This window comes from Strigops habroptila, chromosome 9 (genome assembly GCF_004027225.2).
Source record: "Strigops habroptila isolate Jane chromosome 9, bStrHab1.2.pri, whole genome shotgun sequence".
In the NCBI taxonomy this organism is placed as follows: Eukaryota; Metazoa; Chordata; class Aves; order Psittaciformes; family Psittacidae; genus Strigops; species Strigops habroptila.
This window is the reverse complement of record NC_044285.2, coordinates 4,121,612-4,145,764: the sequence shown is the minus strand read 5'-3', so window position 1 is coordinate 4,145,764 and position 24,153 is coordinate 4,121,612. Positions and strand designations below refer to the sequence as shown.

The 24,153-nt window shown below is 42.0% G+C and overlaps 1 protein-coding gene across 2 annotated transcripts in view; it reads right to left on the bottom strand.

Annotated features, from left to right (window-relative positions):
• IGF1R (insulin like growth factor 1 receptor) overlaps nt 1-24,153 on the bottom strand; it is a 178,858-nt gene that overhangs the window by 138,011 nt on the left and 16,694 nt on the right. For both annotated transcript variants that reach the window (XM_030496692.2, XM_030496691.2), the window contains exon 2: nt 10,231-10,776. In XM_030496692.2, the coding sequence (XP_030352552.1) occupies nt 10,231-10,776 (546 nt within the window). The remainder of the gene's footprint in view (nt 1-10,230; nt 10,777-24,153) is intronic.

The window sequence follows — 24,153 nt, the reverse complement described above, 5'->3', positions numbered from 1 at the left end:
TACAAAGAAGCTTCCTATGGGCAGAAAAGAATAAATTCTTTGACTAGGAAGAATGGTTTTTTCCATCTGTAAGATACGCTCCAAGTCCTTATACTCTTCTGTAAACCACTTGATCCTAAAACAGCCCTTGAATTTGAAACCTCGCCACAGCTGGTTTGGTGGAAGGGGTCTTTGTCTCCCCTGCCACCACTGTCTCCATTTTCTGGAACAAGGTACTACTGATTATTTTAATTTCTTTTCTACAGAAGAGAAATGGATGCACACAAACAACTGCAGCGAGTACAAGAGGAAGAACGTTTCATCTCTGAATTAAGGATTTGCATACTGGGTTTTATCTGTAACACCCACTGCAGTGTTTTATCCCAGACTCTCAGATCACAAAAGACAAGAGCAGACAGTGACTCACTGCAATTTCGGTTCTGCGTGTAGTGCTTCACGCGGACCAGTCAATTCTCATTCTGCCAAACAGCCTTCATCACGCACTTAGAAAGTAAACCATCTTCTCTAGCAGAGCTCCTATTCATGTGCTGCCTTCATGAGGAAAGCTCCAGAGATGGAAGGGAATTTAGTCAATGTTTCCCTTTTGTGTTGTAATGATTTAAGATTCAATTAATACTACATGGGGAGGCACTGATTCTGAAACACCTGCCCTAGCGATAACCAGATTAAGACCTCCAGACTTGCTCTACTCCGAACAGCAACAGCCTGCCAAATGACAGCAGTTGTCAATATCCACCAACTGGAGGCTGGGTTTCCTGCTAAATCCTGGAATCTGAGACCACTCTTTAAAGAGGATTCCCCACAAAACAGGGGGGGCGGAAATTAACTAAAAAAATCACTTGACAGCTCCGAATTTGTGTAGCCAGAAGTCACAGCTCCTCCTCTGCACGCTTTGAAGGCTGGAGACTGGCAATGCTCCTATCAGATCATCTCACATCCCTTAAAGGGAAGAGATAAAGCCAAAAAACCAGGGAAAGGCACCCACAGCGACAGTGCTACTCTCTCACTGATCAATGTACTAAACAGAACAGAGAGATTTCTGGGCAAAAGGCTGGGGGAAAAAAAAAGAGCTGAGCAGCTGGTTTCATTGTGAGAAGAGCAAATAGGTTTGGGGCTTGGTTTGGTGTTTTCCTTGCACACACGCCCCCCTTCCAATGGGAGTTTCTTTGGGTTAGTTTGGGCAGCATGAAGCTTCCCAGCTGAACACAAAGCACCGTGGAATTGCGACCATGTTTGTCTGAAGTCTAGAGAGAAACCTTCAGGCCGGTGTGCCAGCCTCGTAATTAACACAGCAAAAGCCTTTCTTCCTCTTTTAATGCTGCAGAAACTGTTCCAACCGCAGAACAAGGAGCTTGCCTTTTTTTTTTTTACCTTTACACCCCTTCATCACACTCGCATATCGTGACCTATTCAAACCACACTTAAAAGCTTGATCCGAGCGCTCAGTGATACATAACTTCCATTTTAGTGAAACAATCCATCTGCTCCATGTGACTCAGAGCCTGCTTTAAGAATGCAACACTGTTTAGACCAACGGTTGCACCGCACAAAGTGTTTTGTTCACATGCATTCCTTTGGGATGACAGAGCCTATCCACGGCCCGTAACGGTTGGGGCCTGTGGTTTTTTTCCCTCATCCGCTGAATGCTGCAGTGACTAAGCTGACAAAAATTCCTAGCCAATTATAAACCCACTTAAAGAGACAGGCAATCCCCCTGCAACCTTCTCTTGCCATCCTATACGGGAAGTTTCTATACATAGAAAAACATCTCCTCCTCCCAAGGCCTGCATTGATATAAAAGACTTTCTCCACGCGCTCAACACTTCAAACATGCTTCCTAAATGGCATCATTTCCCAAAACTATAACCTTTAATCATCCATATGTATTCCTCACACATTAACCAGGGAAAAACAAAGTAGGAGAAACAGACCCCCCAGTTGAGTTACGCTAGTAAAAAGTGAGAGAAGGCATTAATGGAGGGAGGATGAGTATGCTGGGAAGGGATGAGTCCCAACAGCTATAGAGGACTGTTTATAAGAAGGGAACAGTTAAGCGCCTATAAACCCAATATGTTGCAACAAGGAAAAAACACATCAGGGAGGTCGCACTGGTGTACAAACTACAGGCTGATCCACCTAAGAGCATAAGCTGAACTTTAACTAGCAACAAGGAGAACTTCAAGTCGCCTCTCAAACCTCTCTGAACATGCAAATCAGCAACCAAATTCCAAAAAATCACTGGCCTTTCCACGAGGGATCCTCAAGTCATGTGCTGCATTCACTCCCACCTACCTTGTCAAGGGCTATACAAATGCATTTAATAATTAGCCAGGGCATATGGAACTAGGTCTGGGGCAGGTAACTACAAGTTCACTTTGCCCAGCAAGAAACAGTAAACAACAAAATAACTGAGAGACTGGCATATGGTTTCTAGCTTTAGAAATCCAGGTTCTGGCACCTCAGCCCCTTCCCATTTTATGGTGGGCAAGCTACTTGCTAACTCATTTTTAGCGCTCGGCTGATAGCACATGCACATTCCATTCCAAATGCTGAGAACAGGGGGAGGAAGAGACAGTGGACAACTGAACCAGGCCGAGTTCACCTCAGAAGAAAAAGGCAATTCAATCTGTATGAACACACCATTATCTGAGCATCTTTATATTATAAGTTAATTCTCAAAGCCATAAACAGATTTGAGAAGGAAATGGCACTATTAGTGGGAAGGAAGGCTAAACAAAGGCTCTTCGTCACTGCTGAACACTGAAAAACTTGTTTGCTACATGAAAACAATGTATGAAAATGCTGAAGTACAATTCATTCCTACATTCATGTGCATTTGGGGACGGAAAACAAGGAAAATGGTGCCTACCATTCAGAAGTTTTAGAGGGCATGATTCCTATCCAGGGTTGAACCCAAGTTTTACCTTTAGTTCTTACGACAAGTAGGCTGGCAGGTTCAGTGAGCTTTCTCACATATCCACCTTCAAACTTGCCTGCAGCCCATTTCAGCTCAATTCAACTGCAGGTCAGGCACCACCAAAGATGTATTTCTATACATTCCATGGAAAGGGACAGCTGGGTGGAGGACAGACCTTTTTAGGGCCCCCACCAAGATAAAAAGACTGTGGCTCAAGTTTTGCCCTTGTCAGACATCCATAGGAGCATTAACTGTCAAACCAGAAATGCCCAGGAAAGCCAGCAACCCGCTAAAGCCAGACTCCTTGCATGGATAAGAGCCACAGAGAACTGCACAGAACGCTCAGCCAGGCTGAGTTTGCCTTGTCCCTGCGACATTTGCAAGAACCCAGCAAAAACAGCTTTCTTCTGGTTTTGCACTTGACATTTTCCCTGACATTTTCCCCATAACGCTGCTAGCTATTCCCAGCTCCCAGTCGTTTTGCAAATTCGTCATAAAATTACATGTAATTAACAGGCCAACACAACTATTTATTAACAAACATTTGGCTAATATACATGAACAGGGCCTGGAAGTCTACGTTAAGTAGGTTAATCAAAGACTTGGTTCGAATTGAGATGCATATTTAAGTTTATAGATTTAACATGGTATTGCTGCACAGGAAGGTAAAACAGAAAATGATTCTCTAAACAACACATCATCCTCAGTCTCCTCTAGAATGGAAGCAAGTCACTAAGAACAGCAGAAGTGTTGTAAACCAATCCAAAACACTAACATGCAGTGCTTTGGGAAGTACCTTTAGGATGTCACTGAGGTTGTAAAGGGTTTGGTTGGTTGTGTTTGGGGTTTTTTTAAGTTTGAAATAAATAAGCAACATCTTAGAAACCCTCACTGAATGTGATCACTTTCCTATCCCCCTCTGCTCCACAGCCTCAGGCTCCCTGGGCTACCAAGTCCATTCCCTTCTCCCATGAGCCTCTATGTACTGAGAGGTCAGACCAGGACTCCTCCTCAAGCACTACATATATAAAGACTGCACACTGTATGCGTGACAATCTAGTGATGCTTTTGTATCTTCTAAGAAGGACTGGCACTGGTTTTCTTCTCCACCCTTTAGCACAGAGCATCAGAGAAACTGAACTGAGGAATTAACATACATGCAACCCATAAAGCCAGCGAATGGCTATTTCCTACAAGTGATCTCCAATTATATTTTTATAGTTGTTTTTCTGACAGTGAAGCAGTCGCTTGGCATGAGACAATTCAAGTAAATCCATACTGAAATAGCAATAAACATTACTCATGATTTCAAAGTTTCATGAGGCAAACATCCGAAGCCATGAAAAACAGGCACAGTGCAGATCCAGAAATGCTTTCTGTCCAGGCAGGTTTCAATCATGCTCTTGTTTAACTATAAGATGCATTTACATAAAGCACAAAAAACTCTGACTCCAATTCCTCATTTGAGCAAGCTTGTTGTGAGCTTTAGAACTGCTAATCCTCATTTCTCTTAAATCAGAATGGTCTCTTTGCAAAATAGAGTTTGTGTTACTCAGAATCCATGAGCATCTACATTTAACCTCCCAACCATCACTTCACAGGCACTGAATTTCCAATGCAAACATGGCAACATTTACTGTATCATTCCACAATGAATGATACACATTAATTACCCCTCACTATTACCATAAATAACACCAAATGAAATAAACTTATCCAACAGCATGGATGGTCACTGGAATATAGCTAAGTATGACCTGGTGAGCATAAACACACCTCTGGGCTGAAAAAGATAAAGCAAGTTGAAGCAAGTGCAAAATACAATGTTTTCTAAGGAGAGAAGGCAAAAAGTGTGTGTACATGTGAGTAGAAGACAAAAACCCTAAGACACTTCTAATTTTATCCTTTAATTCTTTATCCCAAAATGTGAGGGAATGGTCTAAACTTTTGAAGGGATTTTTACCAGGTTTTTTTTAACCCATGGCAAAGTGTCATTGATGGGCCTGGTTAACTGCATCACGTCTTTCAGTACTGGAAAACACAACTCCAAGATCTGAAGTCCTCTCAAAAACACTACACATCGCAGTGCCAAGAGAAACTAGGAAGCCAGGCTGAGTATTCAGCATTAGCACTTAGTGACATTAGCAGCTTGGTGACTAGTGCAGGCTGTGAGGTTCAAGATATTCTTCCCAGGTTATGGCATTTTGCAAGAGAACAAAGCAAAATGCCAAGTATACATTTGTTTAATTTTAGCCCCTTTCTCAGAATATAAACCACTGCTGTAGTAATTAACTGCACATTGGCCTGAACCGCTCTGTGGCCATTCCAGCCTCCTCATTAAATATGCTCTCACAGCCATAATAAAAATTCTGGGAAACCTCTGGCTCAAGAGCAGGCTCAGGAGGGGAGCGAAGCTCAGGCAAAAACTTCATTCAGAATGAAAACACCAACAACAGTTCTTTAACATGCTCCAGATTTTTCTAACTCGGTGACACCAACTGTGCCTTTTTTTTTATTGTCTACCCTTCTGTTTATTCCTTTCAGCTGATGTTTATTTGCTGGTGAGTTTGTACAGCAACCAAATGGACAAACAACCTGTCCCTTTCAATGCTGAGGTTTATACAATATTTGTATTTTTAGCCCAACAAAGGTAGGACTGGCACTACACACCAGCTTCACTTAACCTTGTACTACATTAAATATGCTTGCTAAAAGGAGTGTAACTTTTAAAGTATGTTCTCCTCCGATATATGCAATTTTTACTATATTTCAGAGTTTAAGAAAACACATAAAAAACCTTAAAAGAAGCAGCAAACAGAAAAAAGCATACAGATGTAATAAAGGCAATTTGATTTGGCATCTCTGGCTCCCAACCTCTTTCTCCCTCTCTTCTTGTGTACATAGTTCACACATGCTCAGTATTTCTAAAGGACAAGGGAAGAGAGTGAATACTCCTCAGAGAAGGGAGAAAAAGGAGAGGAGGGGAAAAAAAAATCCCAGCACATGGTTTTCACCACTACTGTGCTGAATCAACAGGGAGCACATTCCCAGATGGCTACCCTGGGAAGTACTGCACAAGTCAATGAAGTGATGTCAAATGATACCACTCAACTGCATTATCTTTTGAGCTCCGTGTAAACAAACAGGAGCAAGTTCCGAATATTTGTGAGAATACATCATGTTACTGTCTCCATATGTTTAAACATTTTAGTAGAAGGTACATATGGACCATTCTTCCCACTCACTGTCATTTTCTCCCTCCTGTTCCTCATTCCGCACATACACCGTATCTTTCCAGGCCACTGTCAAACCAATTCAAAAAGGAGTAAGGATACATTTTCATTAAAAACATTTTGTGCTCAGCTGCCATCTGCTTCTTTATCAGCCTCCAAATCCTCACATGCCTTTTCTGTGGTCTTCAGTTTGACACATGCGGAAGCTGAAAGTCGTCTTCTGTTGTATTGTGGAGCACGGTCCATGTGAGCTATTGTTTTGCACGTCAAATTCGCCTCTTTTGAAACAAATGCTTAACGCTTATGGCCCTAATCCACGTTCTCTCTACAATGCCAATTTAAACCTACTTTTTTTTATGCCAGTGACAAATCTAATCTTAAAGGTCCCTCATGCAATTCAGATACACATTCATTGTTTTTATGGGAAGCATGACTGCTTCATCCCCTCTGTGCAGCACCATAATTTGCTCTCACAAAGGGAGGACCTAGACTTCCAGGCTGTGCTCTTGCACAGAAGCTGTAGTTAACGCCATTACCCCTTCAAAGCAGGTATTGACAGTCTGTCCTCCCCATAACCAGACCCCTAGTCTTTCTCTTATCCGAGTACGAAAGGAAGGGTTTCAGCTAATGCTTGACAGAGCATCTCCAACGTAACTGCAGGGTGGATGGAGAGCAGACAAATAATTAAGATGAAGTTAAAGAAAAAAACCATCCTTATACCATGTACGTTATATATGGATCACTGCTAGCTTTGCTATTGCTTTTCCACATGAACTAGTTCATTTCTTATGGCCCCAGCAAATGCAAAAGCATCTCAGGAAGCATTAGTTGGACTTATTCGCGAAACACAACAAAGGTTATGGTAGACAAGGGATCCTGAACTTCCAGGCAGGCTTTCAAGGCTGTAATTTACATATGGTTTCTGCAGGCTTACAAAGGCCTAGTGACTAAAGCAGCAGACCTCAGGACTCAGTCATCAGCAAAAGGAATACAGAAAACAACCAAAGTTTTCTTTCCAGTAGACCAACGGACAGGCAAAACAAGAGTGTCAAAGTCTTTCGGGGGTGCAGCAGGAACAGTTTTCCTGGTTCTCACATCAATCGCTAGCAAGACGCAGGCAGCTTCCATAAACATCTCCTGCAGTCACAACTGCCACAAAAAGGAGGAGGAAAAAGAGAGCCATGATCTTATTTGTATGTCTGGACTCTCAATTTTTATCTTTTCCATCTGCACCTGTGCCCCAAAGCACAAGCACTGATGTAAACAACATCAGTATTCTCCGTTTACCTTGAGGGATCCTTCTGTGTGGACCTGCATCTCAAGAGAAGTACAGCTGGCATGTGATATGCCAAAAGGAAAGTAGGTGCCAGTCAGAGAGATGATAGCATGCCAACCCCAGCACAGCACCCCGCAGCTCCAAAGCGAGCACACTCGTGAGGCTGCTGCCTGGGGCACTCCAAGGTAAAGGAATGTATGTATGCTACACAGAAACCAGGGCAACCAAACTGGCAGAGCAGCTGATAACACTTTAGGCTGAGCCTTAAGAAATAAGAAAAAAACACAGAAGTTGCAGCTTCTTTGTAGCTTGTTCTACTATAGAAATGTCAATGGCTTATTCTAAGTCAAACACAGCATATCCTTCCCTCTCTCCTCCCTCCACCCTCAACATTGTTCCTGCACAAGTTATACTGAAGGAAGCATGGGGTTCTTCCTTTGTTTGTGAGCAAGAAAAAGAAGGAAAAAAACAACTTCCACTCAACGACAGAACTAAACAGAAGCCAGGCTACTTAAAGTACTGAGTGTTCCCACACAACATTTACCCACCAACTTCAGATCTTTCAGCGTAAAACCTAAACAAGGACAAAAGAGACTTAATATACACTCCTCCACAGATCCAGAGAGAAGAAAAATAAAAAGGCATAAAGGAACCCTGAGTGATAGACAGCGTTTTCAGCTTAACATGACTGTGACGCACAGGGAGAATGTCAGGGTTAAATTAGATACTACACTAGAAAAATATTCCCTGGAAAATAACATAGGTGTCATTCTCTACTGGTAGGAAAACGCAGATTGAAACACTCAGTAACTTCAGCGTCTTTTGCTTCTATTCTTTTTCATGTCTTGTGTAATTCTGTACTGCAAGAATCCTCTCCAGATCAAGAGTTCATTGCCAAAGCGTCCAAGCAATCTAGGAGGAGAGACAAAAAGCTTCCTTTTGAACAACTGCACATTTATACCTCCCTTGTTTTTCTTCAGAACAGGAGTACTTTGGGGTTGTTTTCTTTTTAGATGAATGGTTGGCAAATTTAAAGCCTTCTTCCTCGAAGTCGGTAGCTTATCATGACAAACAGATTAAACAGGTTCAACTTTCTCACCCTCTGTATTGATTAGAGCTTGCTCATTTCTTTATATGCTCTGCACCCCAAGACACTCTAAACCTACACTCTTTATCCACAGTCTAATGCTCTTAACGAGCCTTTCAAGGTTCTTCTCCAATACTTGTTTTCTTCACAATCTCCCACAAAAGGAAGATGAAAGCATACAGGAGAAGAAAACACCTTTGCCTTAAAGTGCTGCCGTCACAGTATAACTATGACCTCATTTTATTTAAACACATCTTGTCATGTGCATTTGGGATCCAAATTATTTTAACATCCCCCTAAAAGTCAGCAAGTTTTGCACATTACTTTTGTCTATTCCGAATAGTTAGAGCACACAACAGAAAGCAAGCAAGCTGTTACATTTCATTAAATACACTTTAGTTACGTCCATTCAAACCACTAAAGGCAATGAGGTTGCACAGGAATCACCCAGGTCACTCTCTGTAGACAACAGAGCTACACTCTCTTGATGGAGACATAAATTTGGCATGCAGAACCCTAGCAACTCATAGCAACACAGCTCACGTCCCTCACCTTGGACATGTCACAAAGTCCCCCATTACCAGGCTGAGGGATTTTGTTTTCTTTGTTTAAAAACAAACTTTATTTCCCTTCAGAAGTATCAATAAAAGCACAGCCCTATAAATGCCTTCTTTCCAGAGGTATTTTTGGCATGCGTTGACTGACTCTGCCCTACGAGGTACTTTAGTTTCAATTCTAAATGAACATGTGGGTTTCACAAGCAACTGATGAGCCACTTTACTACAAAGCAGTGACCCCAAACGAAGGTAATCTGAATATAGACCTGTCCCTGGTCTCTGTCACACTGGTGTTTACTATCAGTACAGCAGCTTTGGTCAGGACTGCATGTGGAATTTAGGAACTGTTCCTCCCAGTGAGCTCTGCTTGTAATTAAGCCTTACTGATACTGCAAGGCTCATCTTTCATGAAGTTACAGGATGAACTCAAAAAGCCTGCCATGTAATCATGTTATTTGAGTAAACTCTGAATTTGTTTACTCTATTTTTAAAAAGTGAGATCAGGTTTTGTTTTTGCTAATACTTGTTATCAGAAAGGCATAACCCCTGTCATGCCTGATAGGAACAAAAAAAGGCAAGGATAATTTCCCCAAGAGTCCAGATATCCACTGACTGGCTGACACTACAGACTGTACTGTAAAATCTGATTTCAGGAACCAAGTTCTCATGTACAGAATTTACCATTATAGCAATTTCTGAAGGTGCCTGCCAAAGGAATCAAAGAACAAAGTCAAACTGAGTCCAATTAACAGCTTCAGGGTGGCAATGACTTGGACACACACGTAACTCCATTTCAGCAAGGAGGAGGAGATGGTGTTCAAAGCCCCCTCCAGCGAGGTAAAACTGGTTCCAGCTTTGCTATAATGGTTTTAGTTCTACACTTACTTTGCATCTTTTCCATGGGGAAGTAACCCAGGAAGTTTGTGGGGTCTTGTTTTGTTGTTGTTGCTTTTGGTTTGTTGGGGTTTTTTTTTTAAATCAAGTGAGATGATCCTTTACTGGCTGGAAGGAATATATGTGTGGTAACTGGGTAACTTGTTATGTGGACTACACATGACCAGAATAAAAGTTTAAGTTGCTAAAGAGTTTAAAGTAAAACCATAAAATTAAACGTTTACTTCACAAAGAGATAACAAAAACACTATCTACTCAAATCTTACTTTTCTGGCAGTGGTTGGTGGTCCAGCAGCGGTAGTTGTACTCATTGTTAATAGATGTCTTCTCACACAATGGCTTCTCTTCCATTGTTCCTGGACACAAGTCCCCACATTCCTTTGGAGGTTTATTCCCAACGATGTAGTTATTGGACACCGCATCTAGGATGAGAGACCAGTCCACTGTGGAGAGGTAACACAGGTCAGAGTTCTTCTCAATCCGTATGGCCCCGCGGGTTATGTTCCTCAAGTTGTAAAGCCCAATCTCTTTAAGATTGGTCATTTCAAAGATAACCAAGGCATAGTTGTAGAAGAGGTTCCTCCCACGGATGACTGTGAGGTTGGGGAAGAGATCACTGAGGCTTTCCAAGCCTGCCACACGGAACAGCAGCAAGTAGTCAGTTATGACAGTGAGCTTTGGGAAGCGGAAGTTGCGGTAATCCTCTGCTTTCGAGATGAGCAGAATCTGCAGGAAACCCTCGATCACCGTACAGTTCTCCAGGCGTTTCAGCTCATGGATGTCATTGCGAATGTCAACATTTGGCCCACAAACTGAGAAAGGAAAAGGAGAAAGGCAAGTTAGTAAAGAAAGTGTTATTAAGCCTTTTCAAATCAGAATGAAAGTAGAATATTCTGACGGCTGTAAAATCCTTAACTTCTTAATTAGGTTGCAATATTAAAATGGGAAAGGATGACTTGATTTACACCTACACTGAACATTCATCTCATTTAAGCCATCACTATGAACACTACCAGGACCAGCAGAGACACAACCCATCCATATTACGCAGCACAGAAAAAAGTGGATTTGTTATTGCTGTTGAAAAAAGCTGCATTAGACTGAAGAACATAAAGATAAACCAAATGCATTTGCACACCCTGCTTCGAATTACATCATGACATGTGTGACCAGAGCAGGGGTTCAGCCACATGACTTCAAATCAGGTATTATAGCAAGTGATCCACTGGTCATTACATTGCAATTTACCACCCACCCCTCTTAAGATACATGCAAATCAAGGGGACACCTTCCAGAGAACTACTTTTCTCAAGTGACTCTTTCTCCCCAGGGTCACAAGCCAAACTAGCCCTAATTCTTGAACACTAGTCTTGTGGTAGGTCAGCAACAACACGAAATCCATGAAAAGGTGGTCAGCAGTGCCTGTACTGTGACTGGGAAGAAAAGAAAGCGCTTGGACTTGTAGCTAATGCACCGGATTCCTGTTTGCGTGTTCCAGTGAACCAAGTTGCACTAATTTTTGCACCAAGATAAAAAAAAAGTTTCTAAGAAACACAGAATAAATGTATTTAGAAGAACAGAGCATCCCAGTGAGGAATTTCCCTTGAAAACAGCCGGCTGAACTCGACGCACTCTCCAGAAAACAATGACCAAAAGGATTACTCCCTAGTAATTCTATATACTAGGTCTTTGTATATTAGACACATATAACAAAGAAAATGTTAAAGGGGCTGGAAGAGAAGTGTACTAATAATGTAATAATTAGACACAGAAAATGCACTTTGATGTAAAACAAAGAACTACAGAGCGTAGAGAGCTGCTGGTTTTGGAAACCCTCAGAGTTGGTCTTTTGTGGAAAACATGGAAAAAGATTCCCCAGAATAGGTAAGTTGTTTGTAAGCAAATAGAGTAAAATGCCAATTTATTTAAGCAACACGAAACTTGAATAAGCCCCAAGCATTCAGTTCTGTGGAAAGTTCCTTTTTATGCATGCTAGGCTTAATTATTTTAACAACGTCTTTTCCTCAGACAAGGAAAAGGTCTAAACAAGCACTGGAGCCAAAACCCTTAAATTCTAACCCAGACAAATTGTCCAGAGATTCAGCAATTGCACTGACAATAGAAAGCAGTCCTTCCATCCCACAATACTTATCTATCTAGGACTAATAACTTAAGCTAACAAAGGACCCAGAACATGAACATGCTAAAAGCACAGCAACTCTAATACCTGACAAGGACTTAAAAGACTTTAAGTCTTTAAAAGACTAAAGACTTTCTTGTTAGAGGGACAACTTAAAAAAACCCAACAGGGTGAGATCTTCGGTAAGAAACAGATATTTTCTACACAAACTATTACCTAATCTTCCTTCTATAAAGATCCAAGCTGAAAGCAGAGGCTATTAAAAGGTGAGTTGCTGCACCAGAACCAGCTAAGTGCAAGAACATTCATTCCCTAAACCTTTAAAAATAAACACACACACACCAAAACTGATGTACCAACAGTAACACTTTGAACTAGGAAATCCCTATTTCAGTATATACTGACTACAGAACAATCGCATACTACAGCCTGGAATATGTGCCAAGGCTTTAACTTCAGGAAAACATTCAAAAAAGGTGACTGGGTTGGCACTACCCAGCTTTAGAAGCCAGAGGGGAGATGGGGAATGTTAAAGTACTCCAGGATAGTAGATGTGGTAAGAGAAATACTGGTGAGAGCAGACGTGGGCTTCCCTCCTGAATCTATAGGAAAGACAACCTCAACTCAGACTAAACTCCTTCAATGAGCTGATATCCACGTCTTGCTTGCAACTCGTGAGATTTTCTTCTAAAGCAACCCTCCCTGCATCCACCCTCCAGTGCCCTCAGCTCAAAGCACAGCCCAACAATTACGAGTATATTTACGCTCCAATATTGGGCTTCTCTTGTTTAAGAGGTGCAAGTCAGAACACACAATGTTCTTCCAATTGAACTGTTCTGGTTTCTGTCTCTACCTGCTGGCAGGACAAGGTGAACAGTATGGAGGTTCCTGGGATGGCAAAGCAAAGTAACACAATTTATTTTACTGCCATGAAATTTTAGAAAGCCCAACTGCTCCAAGCCCTTTATTTTGTTAAAGAAATAAAATTTGCACTTGTGCTGACATTTTGTAGGCAAAGATCCAGAGTGATGGGTTTAAAAACAGCTGAGTTACAATACCCTAAAGAACAATTTGTAAGAGAAATGGCAGCAACCGTTAACTAAAGCATTATATATCTGTTCATGCATCTATTCTGAGGCTGGGCTTTAAAAGTCATACTGCTTTTAGCTGTATGTTTCTTTCAGCTTGAAAGTTACTTAATTTTAGATATTTAATGCTTTTATAAATCTATGAGATTTCTAGAACTTTATGGCAAAAGTACGCACTCTCTTCCCCTCAGTTATGAAACATCATCCCCTTAATATGGAAAAGGATAAAGTCCAGTGGGCTCTAAGTTAGAAATTGATTACAGATTAATGTGCTGTTGACACCGGTGGTTTAAGAACTTCCTAGTTCATTCGGTGAGTTACATTTTGCAGAACTTCATGCGTACAATGAGAACTGCAGAGCCCCAAACACGAAATGGGACAAGCACCTTGGTCCATACTGACTTTTGGGGAAAAAAGGTACATGTTCTGGTTTGTTGTACTTATTTGCAGGAATTTGTGTAAAGCTGACATTGTTCACAGAAGTTAATCATACCACGATGCCTCAGCTTTCTCTCACGTTTTTCTCACTGCCCTGAAAAGGATTATGAGAAAAACAAATTAATCAGAGCTCAAAGTCAACTACACTTTCCATTTGGCTGTTTGGCTGTGCCGTGTTTTCTTTGGATCCCGTTTCAGAGAAAGAGTACATGGACTTACTCTATAAAGTGGTCTGTCAGACACAACAATGTGCACATAAAATGCTCTTTGGAGCATTGCTATTCCATTTGAAAGTTTCTGATATTCCAGCTTACAGAGCTTTTTTAACATGACCAGCGTAACCTACCTCTGTTTCAATTCCCAATTCTGAATTGAGCGTAACTATTACGTATTTATTCTGCTCACTAACAGAAAAAATGCAACATCTGTTTATTACCCTGCCCCAATAGTCTGGAGTAGATTATAAACACGCAGGATAACAATTACCAATAGTCGGATTGATGCTGTTTTCATTCAGGGGCTTACAGATTTCCAAGCCTTTCCTTAAACTGCTTATCATTCTCAGACTTATTCTACACTAAACACCTCAGTCAGAAATTAGTTCTTTAAAGAAATACACTATTTGCTTGTTTAAAAGATAACTGCCCAATACAGCAAAACACCAAAAAGCAGCAACACATTTTTTTACCTAGATGACAAGAAATGCCTCTCTGGAAGGAGGGCTTTAGTCCAAAAGTACTGAGCTTCATCTACTGCCTAAGAAGAAACCTACTTGTGCTCTTTATTTTCTAGGATCATCCCAGGGGCAAGTATATTTCCAAAGGCAATAGAAAAGCCCACTCCATACACAGTCTGAGGACCTGCAGCCCATTCCTAGTCAGAGAACAGATCCAGCTCTGATCATGTAACCAAGATGGGGTCAATGAACTACAAGGAAAAATGATTGCACGTAACAGGTTCATACGCCGGAGAGTAACTCATGCGACCTGCAGCCTGCTCCTTCATCTGGCAGCATCTCCTGGCAAGTCTCCTTCCTGAGAGCTGCTCCAGGCTGGGGCACCAAGGAGCAGAGCAGAGGCTGTGAACAACACACACGCTGCACAGCACCCGGGTAGTGAGTTGACACTACTGAGTACACACAGACTGGGCAGACCAAAGCCATGCGCTGTGTGACACACAGAGCTCAGAGTACAGTGATCCAGCAGTTTCATCTCAACCCTAACTATGATTTGCTAAAGCTCATTTTGATCCTAGAAACATTTTGATATGGAAAAAAAAAAAGAACCAAAACTTTGCCACCTTGAGAAATACCTGCTGTTTGATCCTCATCTATCATCAAATAATCATCTACTCCATGCAGCAGGTCTTTATTCTTTTTATATACCCACTAGATATTTCAGGTCACTAGCTACTCCTAAAAGCACTTGCCTGTTGCCCTTCAGTATTGCAAGGGAACCATCCTTTTTGCAAAACGGGATGCTACAGAAAGCCTGCTGTTCAACATTCAGTCTAACATGCAACTTCTGCTTGCTACAGCATGTCACAGCTGTACATATATTCATAGCAGTTAACGCATTATCAATACTGAGGTGTTATAGGGCAGGATAGACAGTTCACATATTCACTGTGAAGAGAATTCATTTTCTACAAGAAACCATCTCATCATGGTGTAGATCTTGCTTCCCAATGTTGTATTCCTCCCAGTTACTCCATTTAGCTCTGAAGTAACACAACTGTTCAGGGTTTTCTTGAAGAAAATACACACTCTCACATCTTAAGCCTCGCCTTTGGTCCTTCACTTCTTTGGGTAGTGTTGAAAGGTTGTACTGCACTGAACAGCCTGGCCTCTCTCTTCTCAACTAGCCAGAAGTTAAAGATGGAGCAACCATCACTACCCAGCTCTCTCAATACCAACACATTTTAGCCAAAGCAGCACCAAGGCAGCTCTCAGTGACTGAGACACTGGGTGCAGCAATTGTTCTAGTCCTGTACTGCCTTTGCTGCCCAGGAGTTACAACACCCATCCTGAGGACAGTCAGTGATCCATAAGGTTCAAAAAGCTTCTTTTAAGGGAGGGCATGAGGTTGCTCAACTTCTCGTCTACGCTGAAACTCTGTACAGTGGTAACAAGTACAGTGTGTTACCATGAGCGCTGGATGATTTCCTACACAAAGAAGGAACTACAAAGCTTAATACACAAAACAATTGTGGCGAGTTCTACTTTTAGAGAGCAGCTTGCTCACACCACCACCACCGCAAGAAAAATCTCACTTTGCCAATAGTGGCTTTTTCCGAGCACGCTCCACTTAAATGAGAGCACCGCTTTCCAGACAGCTACTGCTGCTCTCTGGTCAGCGAAGAGCTGATGTTACTGAACACAGTAACCTCGCTCTCTCCCCAGCTCCTCTAATGAAAGAGGCTTGACCACGTCATCCTTCAGTAATGTCAGCTTAGTGCTGTGGGCCTTTTTGGGAGATCAGCACATCTTCTGAACAGTGTTGTTATTTATTCCCAACAGAGCCACTTCCTTTTCATCATGTGTTTTTTAGTTTTAATCTATGGCAGGTCCTTATAAAAAAAGGGTCCAAAGCAGCTACTGAACGTGGCTGCGGTCCAGCAGCCCTCATCGCAGATCCCAGCATGCAGCATCCTCTTTAAGGCAAGCATCTCTAGAGTTACCACCCCTCTCTCGCAGCAACAAGGAACACATTTATTGCACTGGGTGGATTTACATCCACGTAACGTACAATGGCCTGCATATGGACATGTTTACTATATATCAGATCAACTCAATAGAGGGGTTGTCTGGCATGTTGGAAAAAACCCAACTGCTCAGAAAAATCCCTTGCAGACACTTGAAGGTTAACGAACAACTGTGCCTGATGACAGCATCCTAATCTCTCTGTTATCTGAGAAACTGGTTTGAATCAGGTTAGCAAAAAGGAACTAAACATATGATAAAGGCCATCAGCTGATTTAAAGGGAGCCCCTTTTCTACACAACTGTTGGGAAGAGCGGAAGGACGCATCAGTGGCAACAGAGAGGGAACAGCCTGAAAACGTTACACCCATACAGATTATAAACAGGGAAATGTAAAACCTGACCTTAACCTCTCTCTTCATTCTCACTGCTGAGTATTATGCTTGTTTTAAGAAAACCATCAGGACTGTCATACAGCCCTGAAGAAGAAAAATAAGGAAGCGTTGTTACTCAGTCATCACTCAACAGAGAGGTACTGCAGTCTATGCCCTGGGCTTAAGCAGAAAGACTGAGAAGGAACCCATTAGCAATCATGATTTCCCTGCGAGCCCATGAAGTTTCAGCATAGCTGCACCATCTGCAGACACAAGGGAAAAAATTACTACAGAAGTCTAAGGATTCTTTAATTGCATACTATGCAAGAAGAAATTAAATGTGGAGTTCACAGAAATCAGTGGTTGGAGAGATTGCTTATGACACTTTACATTAACACAGGATTCCACCACCCACTGAGCTCTTGGTTTTGCCTTCGTAGTGACACTATGAATGAAATATATATTTTAGTGTCTTTAATGTACTTACACAACCTCCCACAAAATTTCTGTACTCTCTAAGCTCACCTATCCTGCATGTGTCACATCAATCACTAGATCTCTTCCCAGGGAAGCAGGCTTCTGTGTTACCTCTTGGGATGTCAGAACCAGTAACAAGGAGGGAACTAAATCTACGTGAGCTGTCTCCCTAACCACTGAACTATTCCTTGTCATCAAATATGCTGCATGTACTGCTTTACATTTACCAAGATTCCATGAAGTTACATCTCTCTACACGGGGATACATAGATAAAAGGCACCCCAGAATCCAGAAAACAACCACCATTTTAGCTTTTCCTAAGCAAGTCCATAACTGAATTTCAACTTCTGTATTTCTAGCACTAGCACAACTGCCATCTTTGGCTTGCAAAACATGAAAGGGAATACTCAAACCCAAACAAAAAACAACTGTTTCCATTTGAATGTAAGTCTTGAGAACATTCTTGTTTACACATCTAAGGCCCAGGAAGAGGGCTTGGGGTTTTTTCTTCATTTAATTAAAAGCTAAGCTTTGGAGGACAAAGCCAGACCACTATGATCTTCTAAACACTTCAGGGACTGGAGATTATATTTCATTGCAGCTTGTCATTTCTGAGAAATATAGTCTATTATCATTAATTTACCTTGTGTCACTCACCATTCCTAACAACCTTTTACAGAATTCTCCTCTCCCACATTTGGAAGGAAAAAGTGGTGCCACAAGAGACCAATCAAATTTGGCACGAATACCTTTAAAACCAACTGGTTTCCCCTTCCGCACACATGTGCTCGCCGTCTCCCATAGCCCTTAGAAAAATACACACATCCTACTTCAATTTTCTCTTTTACCACTCTACTAACTATATATTCCATGTCCAAGGGCCAGTGTGTTACCAAGCTGACCAGAACAAAACATTCACAAAAATAACACACAGAAGGACTACAACCCACATCATAAACTCCAAACTGGCTCTGCCTTTCTGCTCTTGCAATTTCAGCTGTCATTGGCTAAAGATATCTCTGGCATTGCTGCTTTCCACGAACTTCCTCCAACCTCCCCATAAGTTTACACAAAAAAAAAAGTTACAGAATAAATCACATTTCTGTCCCTCATCTCACTTGCTTTCTCTCTGCCAACATTTTACTTTGAATGTCAACAGGAACAGCAGCTTAGCAAAAAATGGAGCCAACAAAATGAACTGAATCCCTTTAATAATATTGATTGATGCCTTCTCTAACATAGCTCACCAGAGCAAGCGGGTCTAGATTTAGCCTAGCTCACGTGAAAACATCCTCATGACACAGTCATCCCCAGATGAATCCTCTCTCACCAAGACTGCATTGACCCAGCACATCCCTCAGGGGCTCCTCTGAAGCCACATACATTACCTCCTACTACTGAAATAGCAAAGCACGAGCGAGTGGCTCAGTTGGCATGGATTTCTGTTCATCCTCATGGGTACACGGGGCAGAAATGGAGGAAGGTATTGTGGAGCTAATAACATCCAAGTGGCTGAGCTTGCATGACCACCCCAGCACACCGACTGCCAAACCAAGCAAAAGCAGCACCAGTCTGATCTGTAGTGCCCAGGTTATGGACAACGCCTGCAAGATTCTCTGCCTCTCAACCAAGGAAGACAAAAAGCTAACAGAAAGAATAAAACTACAGTGAATTCCTCACCCATTAATGCCCATTAATATATAAATCAAACACTGAAAGCCACTGTTGGAACGTTATGGTTGGAGCTGAACACGCAAGACCTCTGGCAAGATGCTTCTGTGTATTCACAAGGAAGGTAAAGCTGTTGGAAGCACCAGCTGAATGCAACTCCAGAATAATTCCATTAACTACAGTGCAACACTTTGGAGTCACAGTAGGGTCAGGTTTGCCAGCTTGAGAAAATTGTCCAAGTCAAACACAAAGAAACACCTGCAGAAGAAAGCAGGTAATGCCTAACCCACTGAAGACAAGCTCCATCCTCATAGGAAGACAGACTCTTTCCTACCCTGCATTATCACTCTTCTGACAGCACCACAAAATAAAGAGCATGCCATTCCATACAAAATACATGACATGGAAGCGAGTAGGTGTCGTGTTATGATCAATAAGTACAAGAGTAAAACAGGTTTTTAACTGTAATAATAATGTTTAAAGCCTATGCCAGTAGCTTCAGTTTAATGCCTGCTAAAGCAAAAATGGAAGACTGAAATTACAAGCTGTTTATAACACTGAATTTATGTTTCACAATCTGTGATGACAATAGAGCTTAACAGAAATTGTCTCTCCTGGGGACTGTTCTCCACCTTTAAAAAAAAAAAATATAGTTGTGTGCAAGCCCTTATTTATTTATTTTTCACACAGTTGTCTGCACATCCAAGTGACTCAGCAACTGGCTAACAGGAACCTATGGGATATACACTTAGGTAGCTGGGACGAGCAGCCAATTCTTCCAGAATGAAAATCCATCATGTGGCTGGGCTTGGCAACTCACATTTTGGGAGACTTTACTATGCTTTCAGCTGCCTGCTGAGTTGCCACCCTGCAGTAATCCAGGAAACACACCTCTGACAAGTTTTGGGGATTTTTTTTCGTGTTTTTCTCCCAATTTTTAAACAATGACTGGCCAACCAGGCCAGATCACTGAGGCTTCATTAGAAGCAGATTGGTAAAACAGTATCATAACATGTAATTGCATCCCTAATGGCCAGCAAAAGGATTTAATAGAGTCATCACAAACCTATACTTTGATCCACAGAAAAATGAGAAGTCTGATGCAATTACTCTTAGCAACATGCAGCACAAGGCCCTACTCCCCTGTGCTAACCACCTCTATGCGATCACACACTGAAATCCTACATCCCTCCATAAGAATCTTTCTCTTTTAACAAATTGAACTGAAACTTCCATTAAATCCGCATTTCCACCTGAATGGAGACTTATGATAGCACAAAAAAATAAATGAATACAACTCAAATTGCACAGAAGAAAAAGACAGTGTTACCAAAGTTCACTTCACAGAACAGGGAGCCCTTCCACCCTCCCTTCACATGGCAGCCACGCAGCTTAAAATCATATCGGTCGTGCTGTAACCTGCTTTCTCAAGGCAGTTAAAATATGACCAACTTGCAATCCCCAAAAAGGGCTTTAAAGGTATTAAATTACATGTATGCAGGTGCCGTGGGGCTTTCCAGTCATGAGCTAACTGGATTGAAATAAAGAACCTTCCTTTCTAATACAAGGTAAAACACATGGGTTGGCACCAGAGACAAGGTTACTGGTAGTTCAGGTCTTATCAACCTAAAACAGTTGCACCAGCACAAAATCTAAGGCAAATACAAACCAGAGGAGCTACACCAGCAGGAGTTCTTATGGGAACTCACTTTTCTGGCCAAGTGGATGCTTCTGATTTGCTTTTAGTATCATGAACACGGCCCCACTAAGGAAGCGTCCTTTATACTACAGCAGCAGCATTCACACACGGTATTTATTGTCTCAGAGGCACCACAGCACAGTAACCGGGGGTGAAAACACCTCTGTAATACCAGTCAAAGTGAGTCTCACCACAAGCAAAGCACCCTTAATGCATACAGGTGAGAAGCAACCAGATAAAAATAGGTTAAGCATGGAAAACTAGAGCCCTTCTGCACACTCAGCTACCAAACTCCACGGTTTTCATTTCTCTGAACATAGAGAAAAGCTTCCAATCCCAAGTACAGGATCTTCAACACAGATATGCAGATCTTCTGTTCCACAATGAACTGACCTTCGCTGTAAAAGAGGGAAAAAGCACATATGAAAACTAAATATACACCTTGTTACAAAAAGCACCACCAGAGGTTTACTCATGAGGCTTTTAAGTTCAAGGTGACATTTCAGCCCACACTCTCCATTTTACGCTTGCAGACTGCCCAAGACATTGGATTTCCAAACCTATATACAGTTTTAGATGCTGCCTATGCACACTGTTGTAATTCTGGTTAACAAAATGGTTTAGGTATTTAATCAGCCTAGCTGTACTGAGCTCTGTTGTTTGGCAACTGCAATTATTGTTACAATATCCACTTTTACCAGATGAGGATTGGAATGGCAGAGCAAGCAGAATTACTATTCATCCTCTGGCAGGTACTTCTGGAGAGCCTGGGATGCAAAAAGTTGCCCTAACGCATGTCTAACAAATCCACCCAGTGGGAGAGCAGTGCATGCAAGTGGGTGAGAGAAATACATCTCATTCAGCAACTCATCATCAGGGATTGCCTTTTCTGCTCCCCTTCTGAGCCAAAACTGGGGGAAGTGCTGGAAGAAGGGATGCAAGAAGTTACAGGAGATGAGGGATTCACCAGGAGAAAGTGAATCTAAACACGCTTTACTAGGTATAACCTGAACTGATTGTTGGAAAGATCATTATCCTGAAAGATCTCATCCTCTCCGAAGTCAGTTTTCATCTGGGGCAGGAACATCTTTTCAGACCCAGATTTTCATCACTGCAATGGAACTTCTCAACCACCATGACCTGGTTGACTGAATTAAAATTCAAACACCCTCCCTGCAGACTGGTGGAGTGGCTGCTGCTGTCAAAAGCTGGTTTAGCACTAGAGCACCTGGAACCACAGCCCGCTGAGTGTGTTTCTTCAGCAAAGTGCTCTCTTTGTTAACAAGTGTGTACTACTTAATATTTAAATTATTTTAGTAAGTATATTTATAATTAAGCTATGGTAAAAAAAAGTGTTTCCTTAGAGAAATTAAGAATTACTTTAAACAATGAACTTCATCCACTGCAACAAATAAGACAGAACATGGGAAGCGAGAGAAACCACATGAAGCCTGTAATACACTCTTAAATACCTAAACCTGAATGACATATTCTTTAGTTTCATTGCATTCTGAAACTCATCAGAGTAACAACACAGCCACTGTGTATTGTGCAAGACCAACAAGAAAACACTACCTGATGCTCAGTAACCATCTCTCAAACAGAGGGACCATTAGCAGAAATAATTCTGCACAGCTCTTCACAAGAAGGAAACTGTCGTACAGGCAAGAAGCTGCTCAGAAGATTTATGAACAGGCTATAGGATTGCATCACAGAAAATCTCTTTATGGATCCAGACTATTTGACGTTCAATGAATTTTTGGCATGATTGCTTCCTTCGGACACAAGAAAGCTTTCACCAAACTCTGAAATGCCAGAATCGATTAGAGCACCCCGATCCTGCCCCTCCTCACCGATGTATGGTAAAACCAGCTGCCAATCCTCTAAGGTGCCACTACAGCCATCCCAAACCAACAGTGTTCTGCCTGTAGTTCTGATTTGCCTGCCCAAACAACATGAGGTCACACCAGCCAAACAGCTCCTGCCAACATAAACTGCACCTATGGGGCGGGTGTTCGATGGCACAACTACATTGGGTAACTGCGCCACATACACATTTAAACACAGCTATAGTGCAAAGCTTTAAACTAGCTCTGATCTGAGGACGAAAAACATAAATTAACAGAACAGGAGGAAAAAAAGAGCACAGGTTAAAAGTATCTGAATACAAAGGAAGACACAAAACACCAGAATACACCTTTCTAACTGCCCACTTGAAGGCAAAATCATCTGGAGAGCACAGCTGATGGACAGTCCTTGGCCCCGCCTCACTTGTCCGACAGTTCCACTGGCCTCTCAGTGCTGTTGTGAAAGAAAACCACAGTATTTGTGCAAGGCTGGTTGGTTTCGTGTTAAGAAAACATATCTGCGCAGGCTATGCTTTGCTTTACCACATGCCAGCTTCATTCAGCTTCAGATGCAGAAACTAGGACTTAGTCTCCTTACTTCCTCCACAGTTATCCGGCAATTTAGGACACAGGAAACTCCTGAACTCATGAACCGCCCCAGATCTGAGAGAGGTCGTACACAGACTGTAACACAAAGTCTTCTAGTCTGCTTTGGAAAAGGCGACCACCCAAAAAGAGAGTCTCCCATGACAGGAATGACTGTGTCGGGTGGCACCATAGCCAGTGTCATCTCCGGTGTCCTCTGTGGACAGCAAAAGCAGACTTGTTCCCATCACCACCTTCCTTTCCCATACTCAGAGTGCCACAAGAGCTCTACCTGCCCTCCCCTTTTAGCCCTCTACTTGCCCAAGACACTGGATCACCCTGACACAGCCAAAAACTGCCACAGAGTAAAATGCTTTTGTGCACCCCAGCACGAGGGCTGAAGTCACACATGTCAGTGTCCAACCTGCTCTGGCTTCACCCAGAATCTTTGCAAAAGCCTGTACCTATCAGCCACCTCCAGAGAGACAAAGCTGCAAACTATAAACTTGGCCTGCAGACTATTTTCAAGCTACATTTGGTATAGAGGACACAGGAAGACAGTATTGTGTAAACACTGAAGAGTCATGCTCTAATCTCAATTCAGACAGCCAAAGTTGAGTTAAACCAAACAGGAAAATAGAAGGCAGCACAAATAAGAAAACTTCTAAGTGCTAAATAGCTAGTGAACTAATAGACCGAGTGAGCTTCAGTCACATCAACCAACCCTAAGTGTGACATTCTATAAGAAAGGAAATGCTGGTCAAAAGGAAGTAATGAAGATACCCATCAAAGAACAAAAAGCAGGTCTGAGCACAGAGCCAGCAGCAAGAGGGACCCAAAACTTACAAATAAAGTGTAAAACTTGGTGATCCTGCTGCCAAGGATTTATTTACCACATGACGATCAATATTACAATCCACACAGAGATAGGTATTTTTATCTCAACCTCTATTTGACCCAGTGGGAGCTACAGACACTTTCTCACACTAATTCACATTCTTCAAGGAGAGTCAAGATAGGGAGAACAAAAAGTTGGAAGCATTTCAGGTTCTGTCTCCTCTCAGCCCACTTCACTGAATCACACCAAAACTATCTTGAGAGAACAGTTCGGAACCTATTTGTGCTGGTTGAGCACTTGGTCAGCAAAGTAAAATCCTTCAGGATCACAG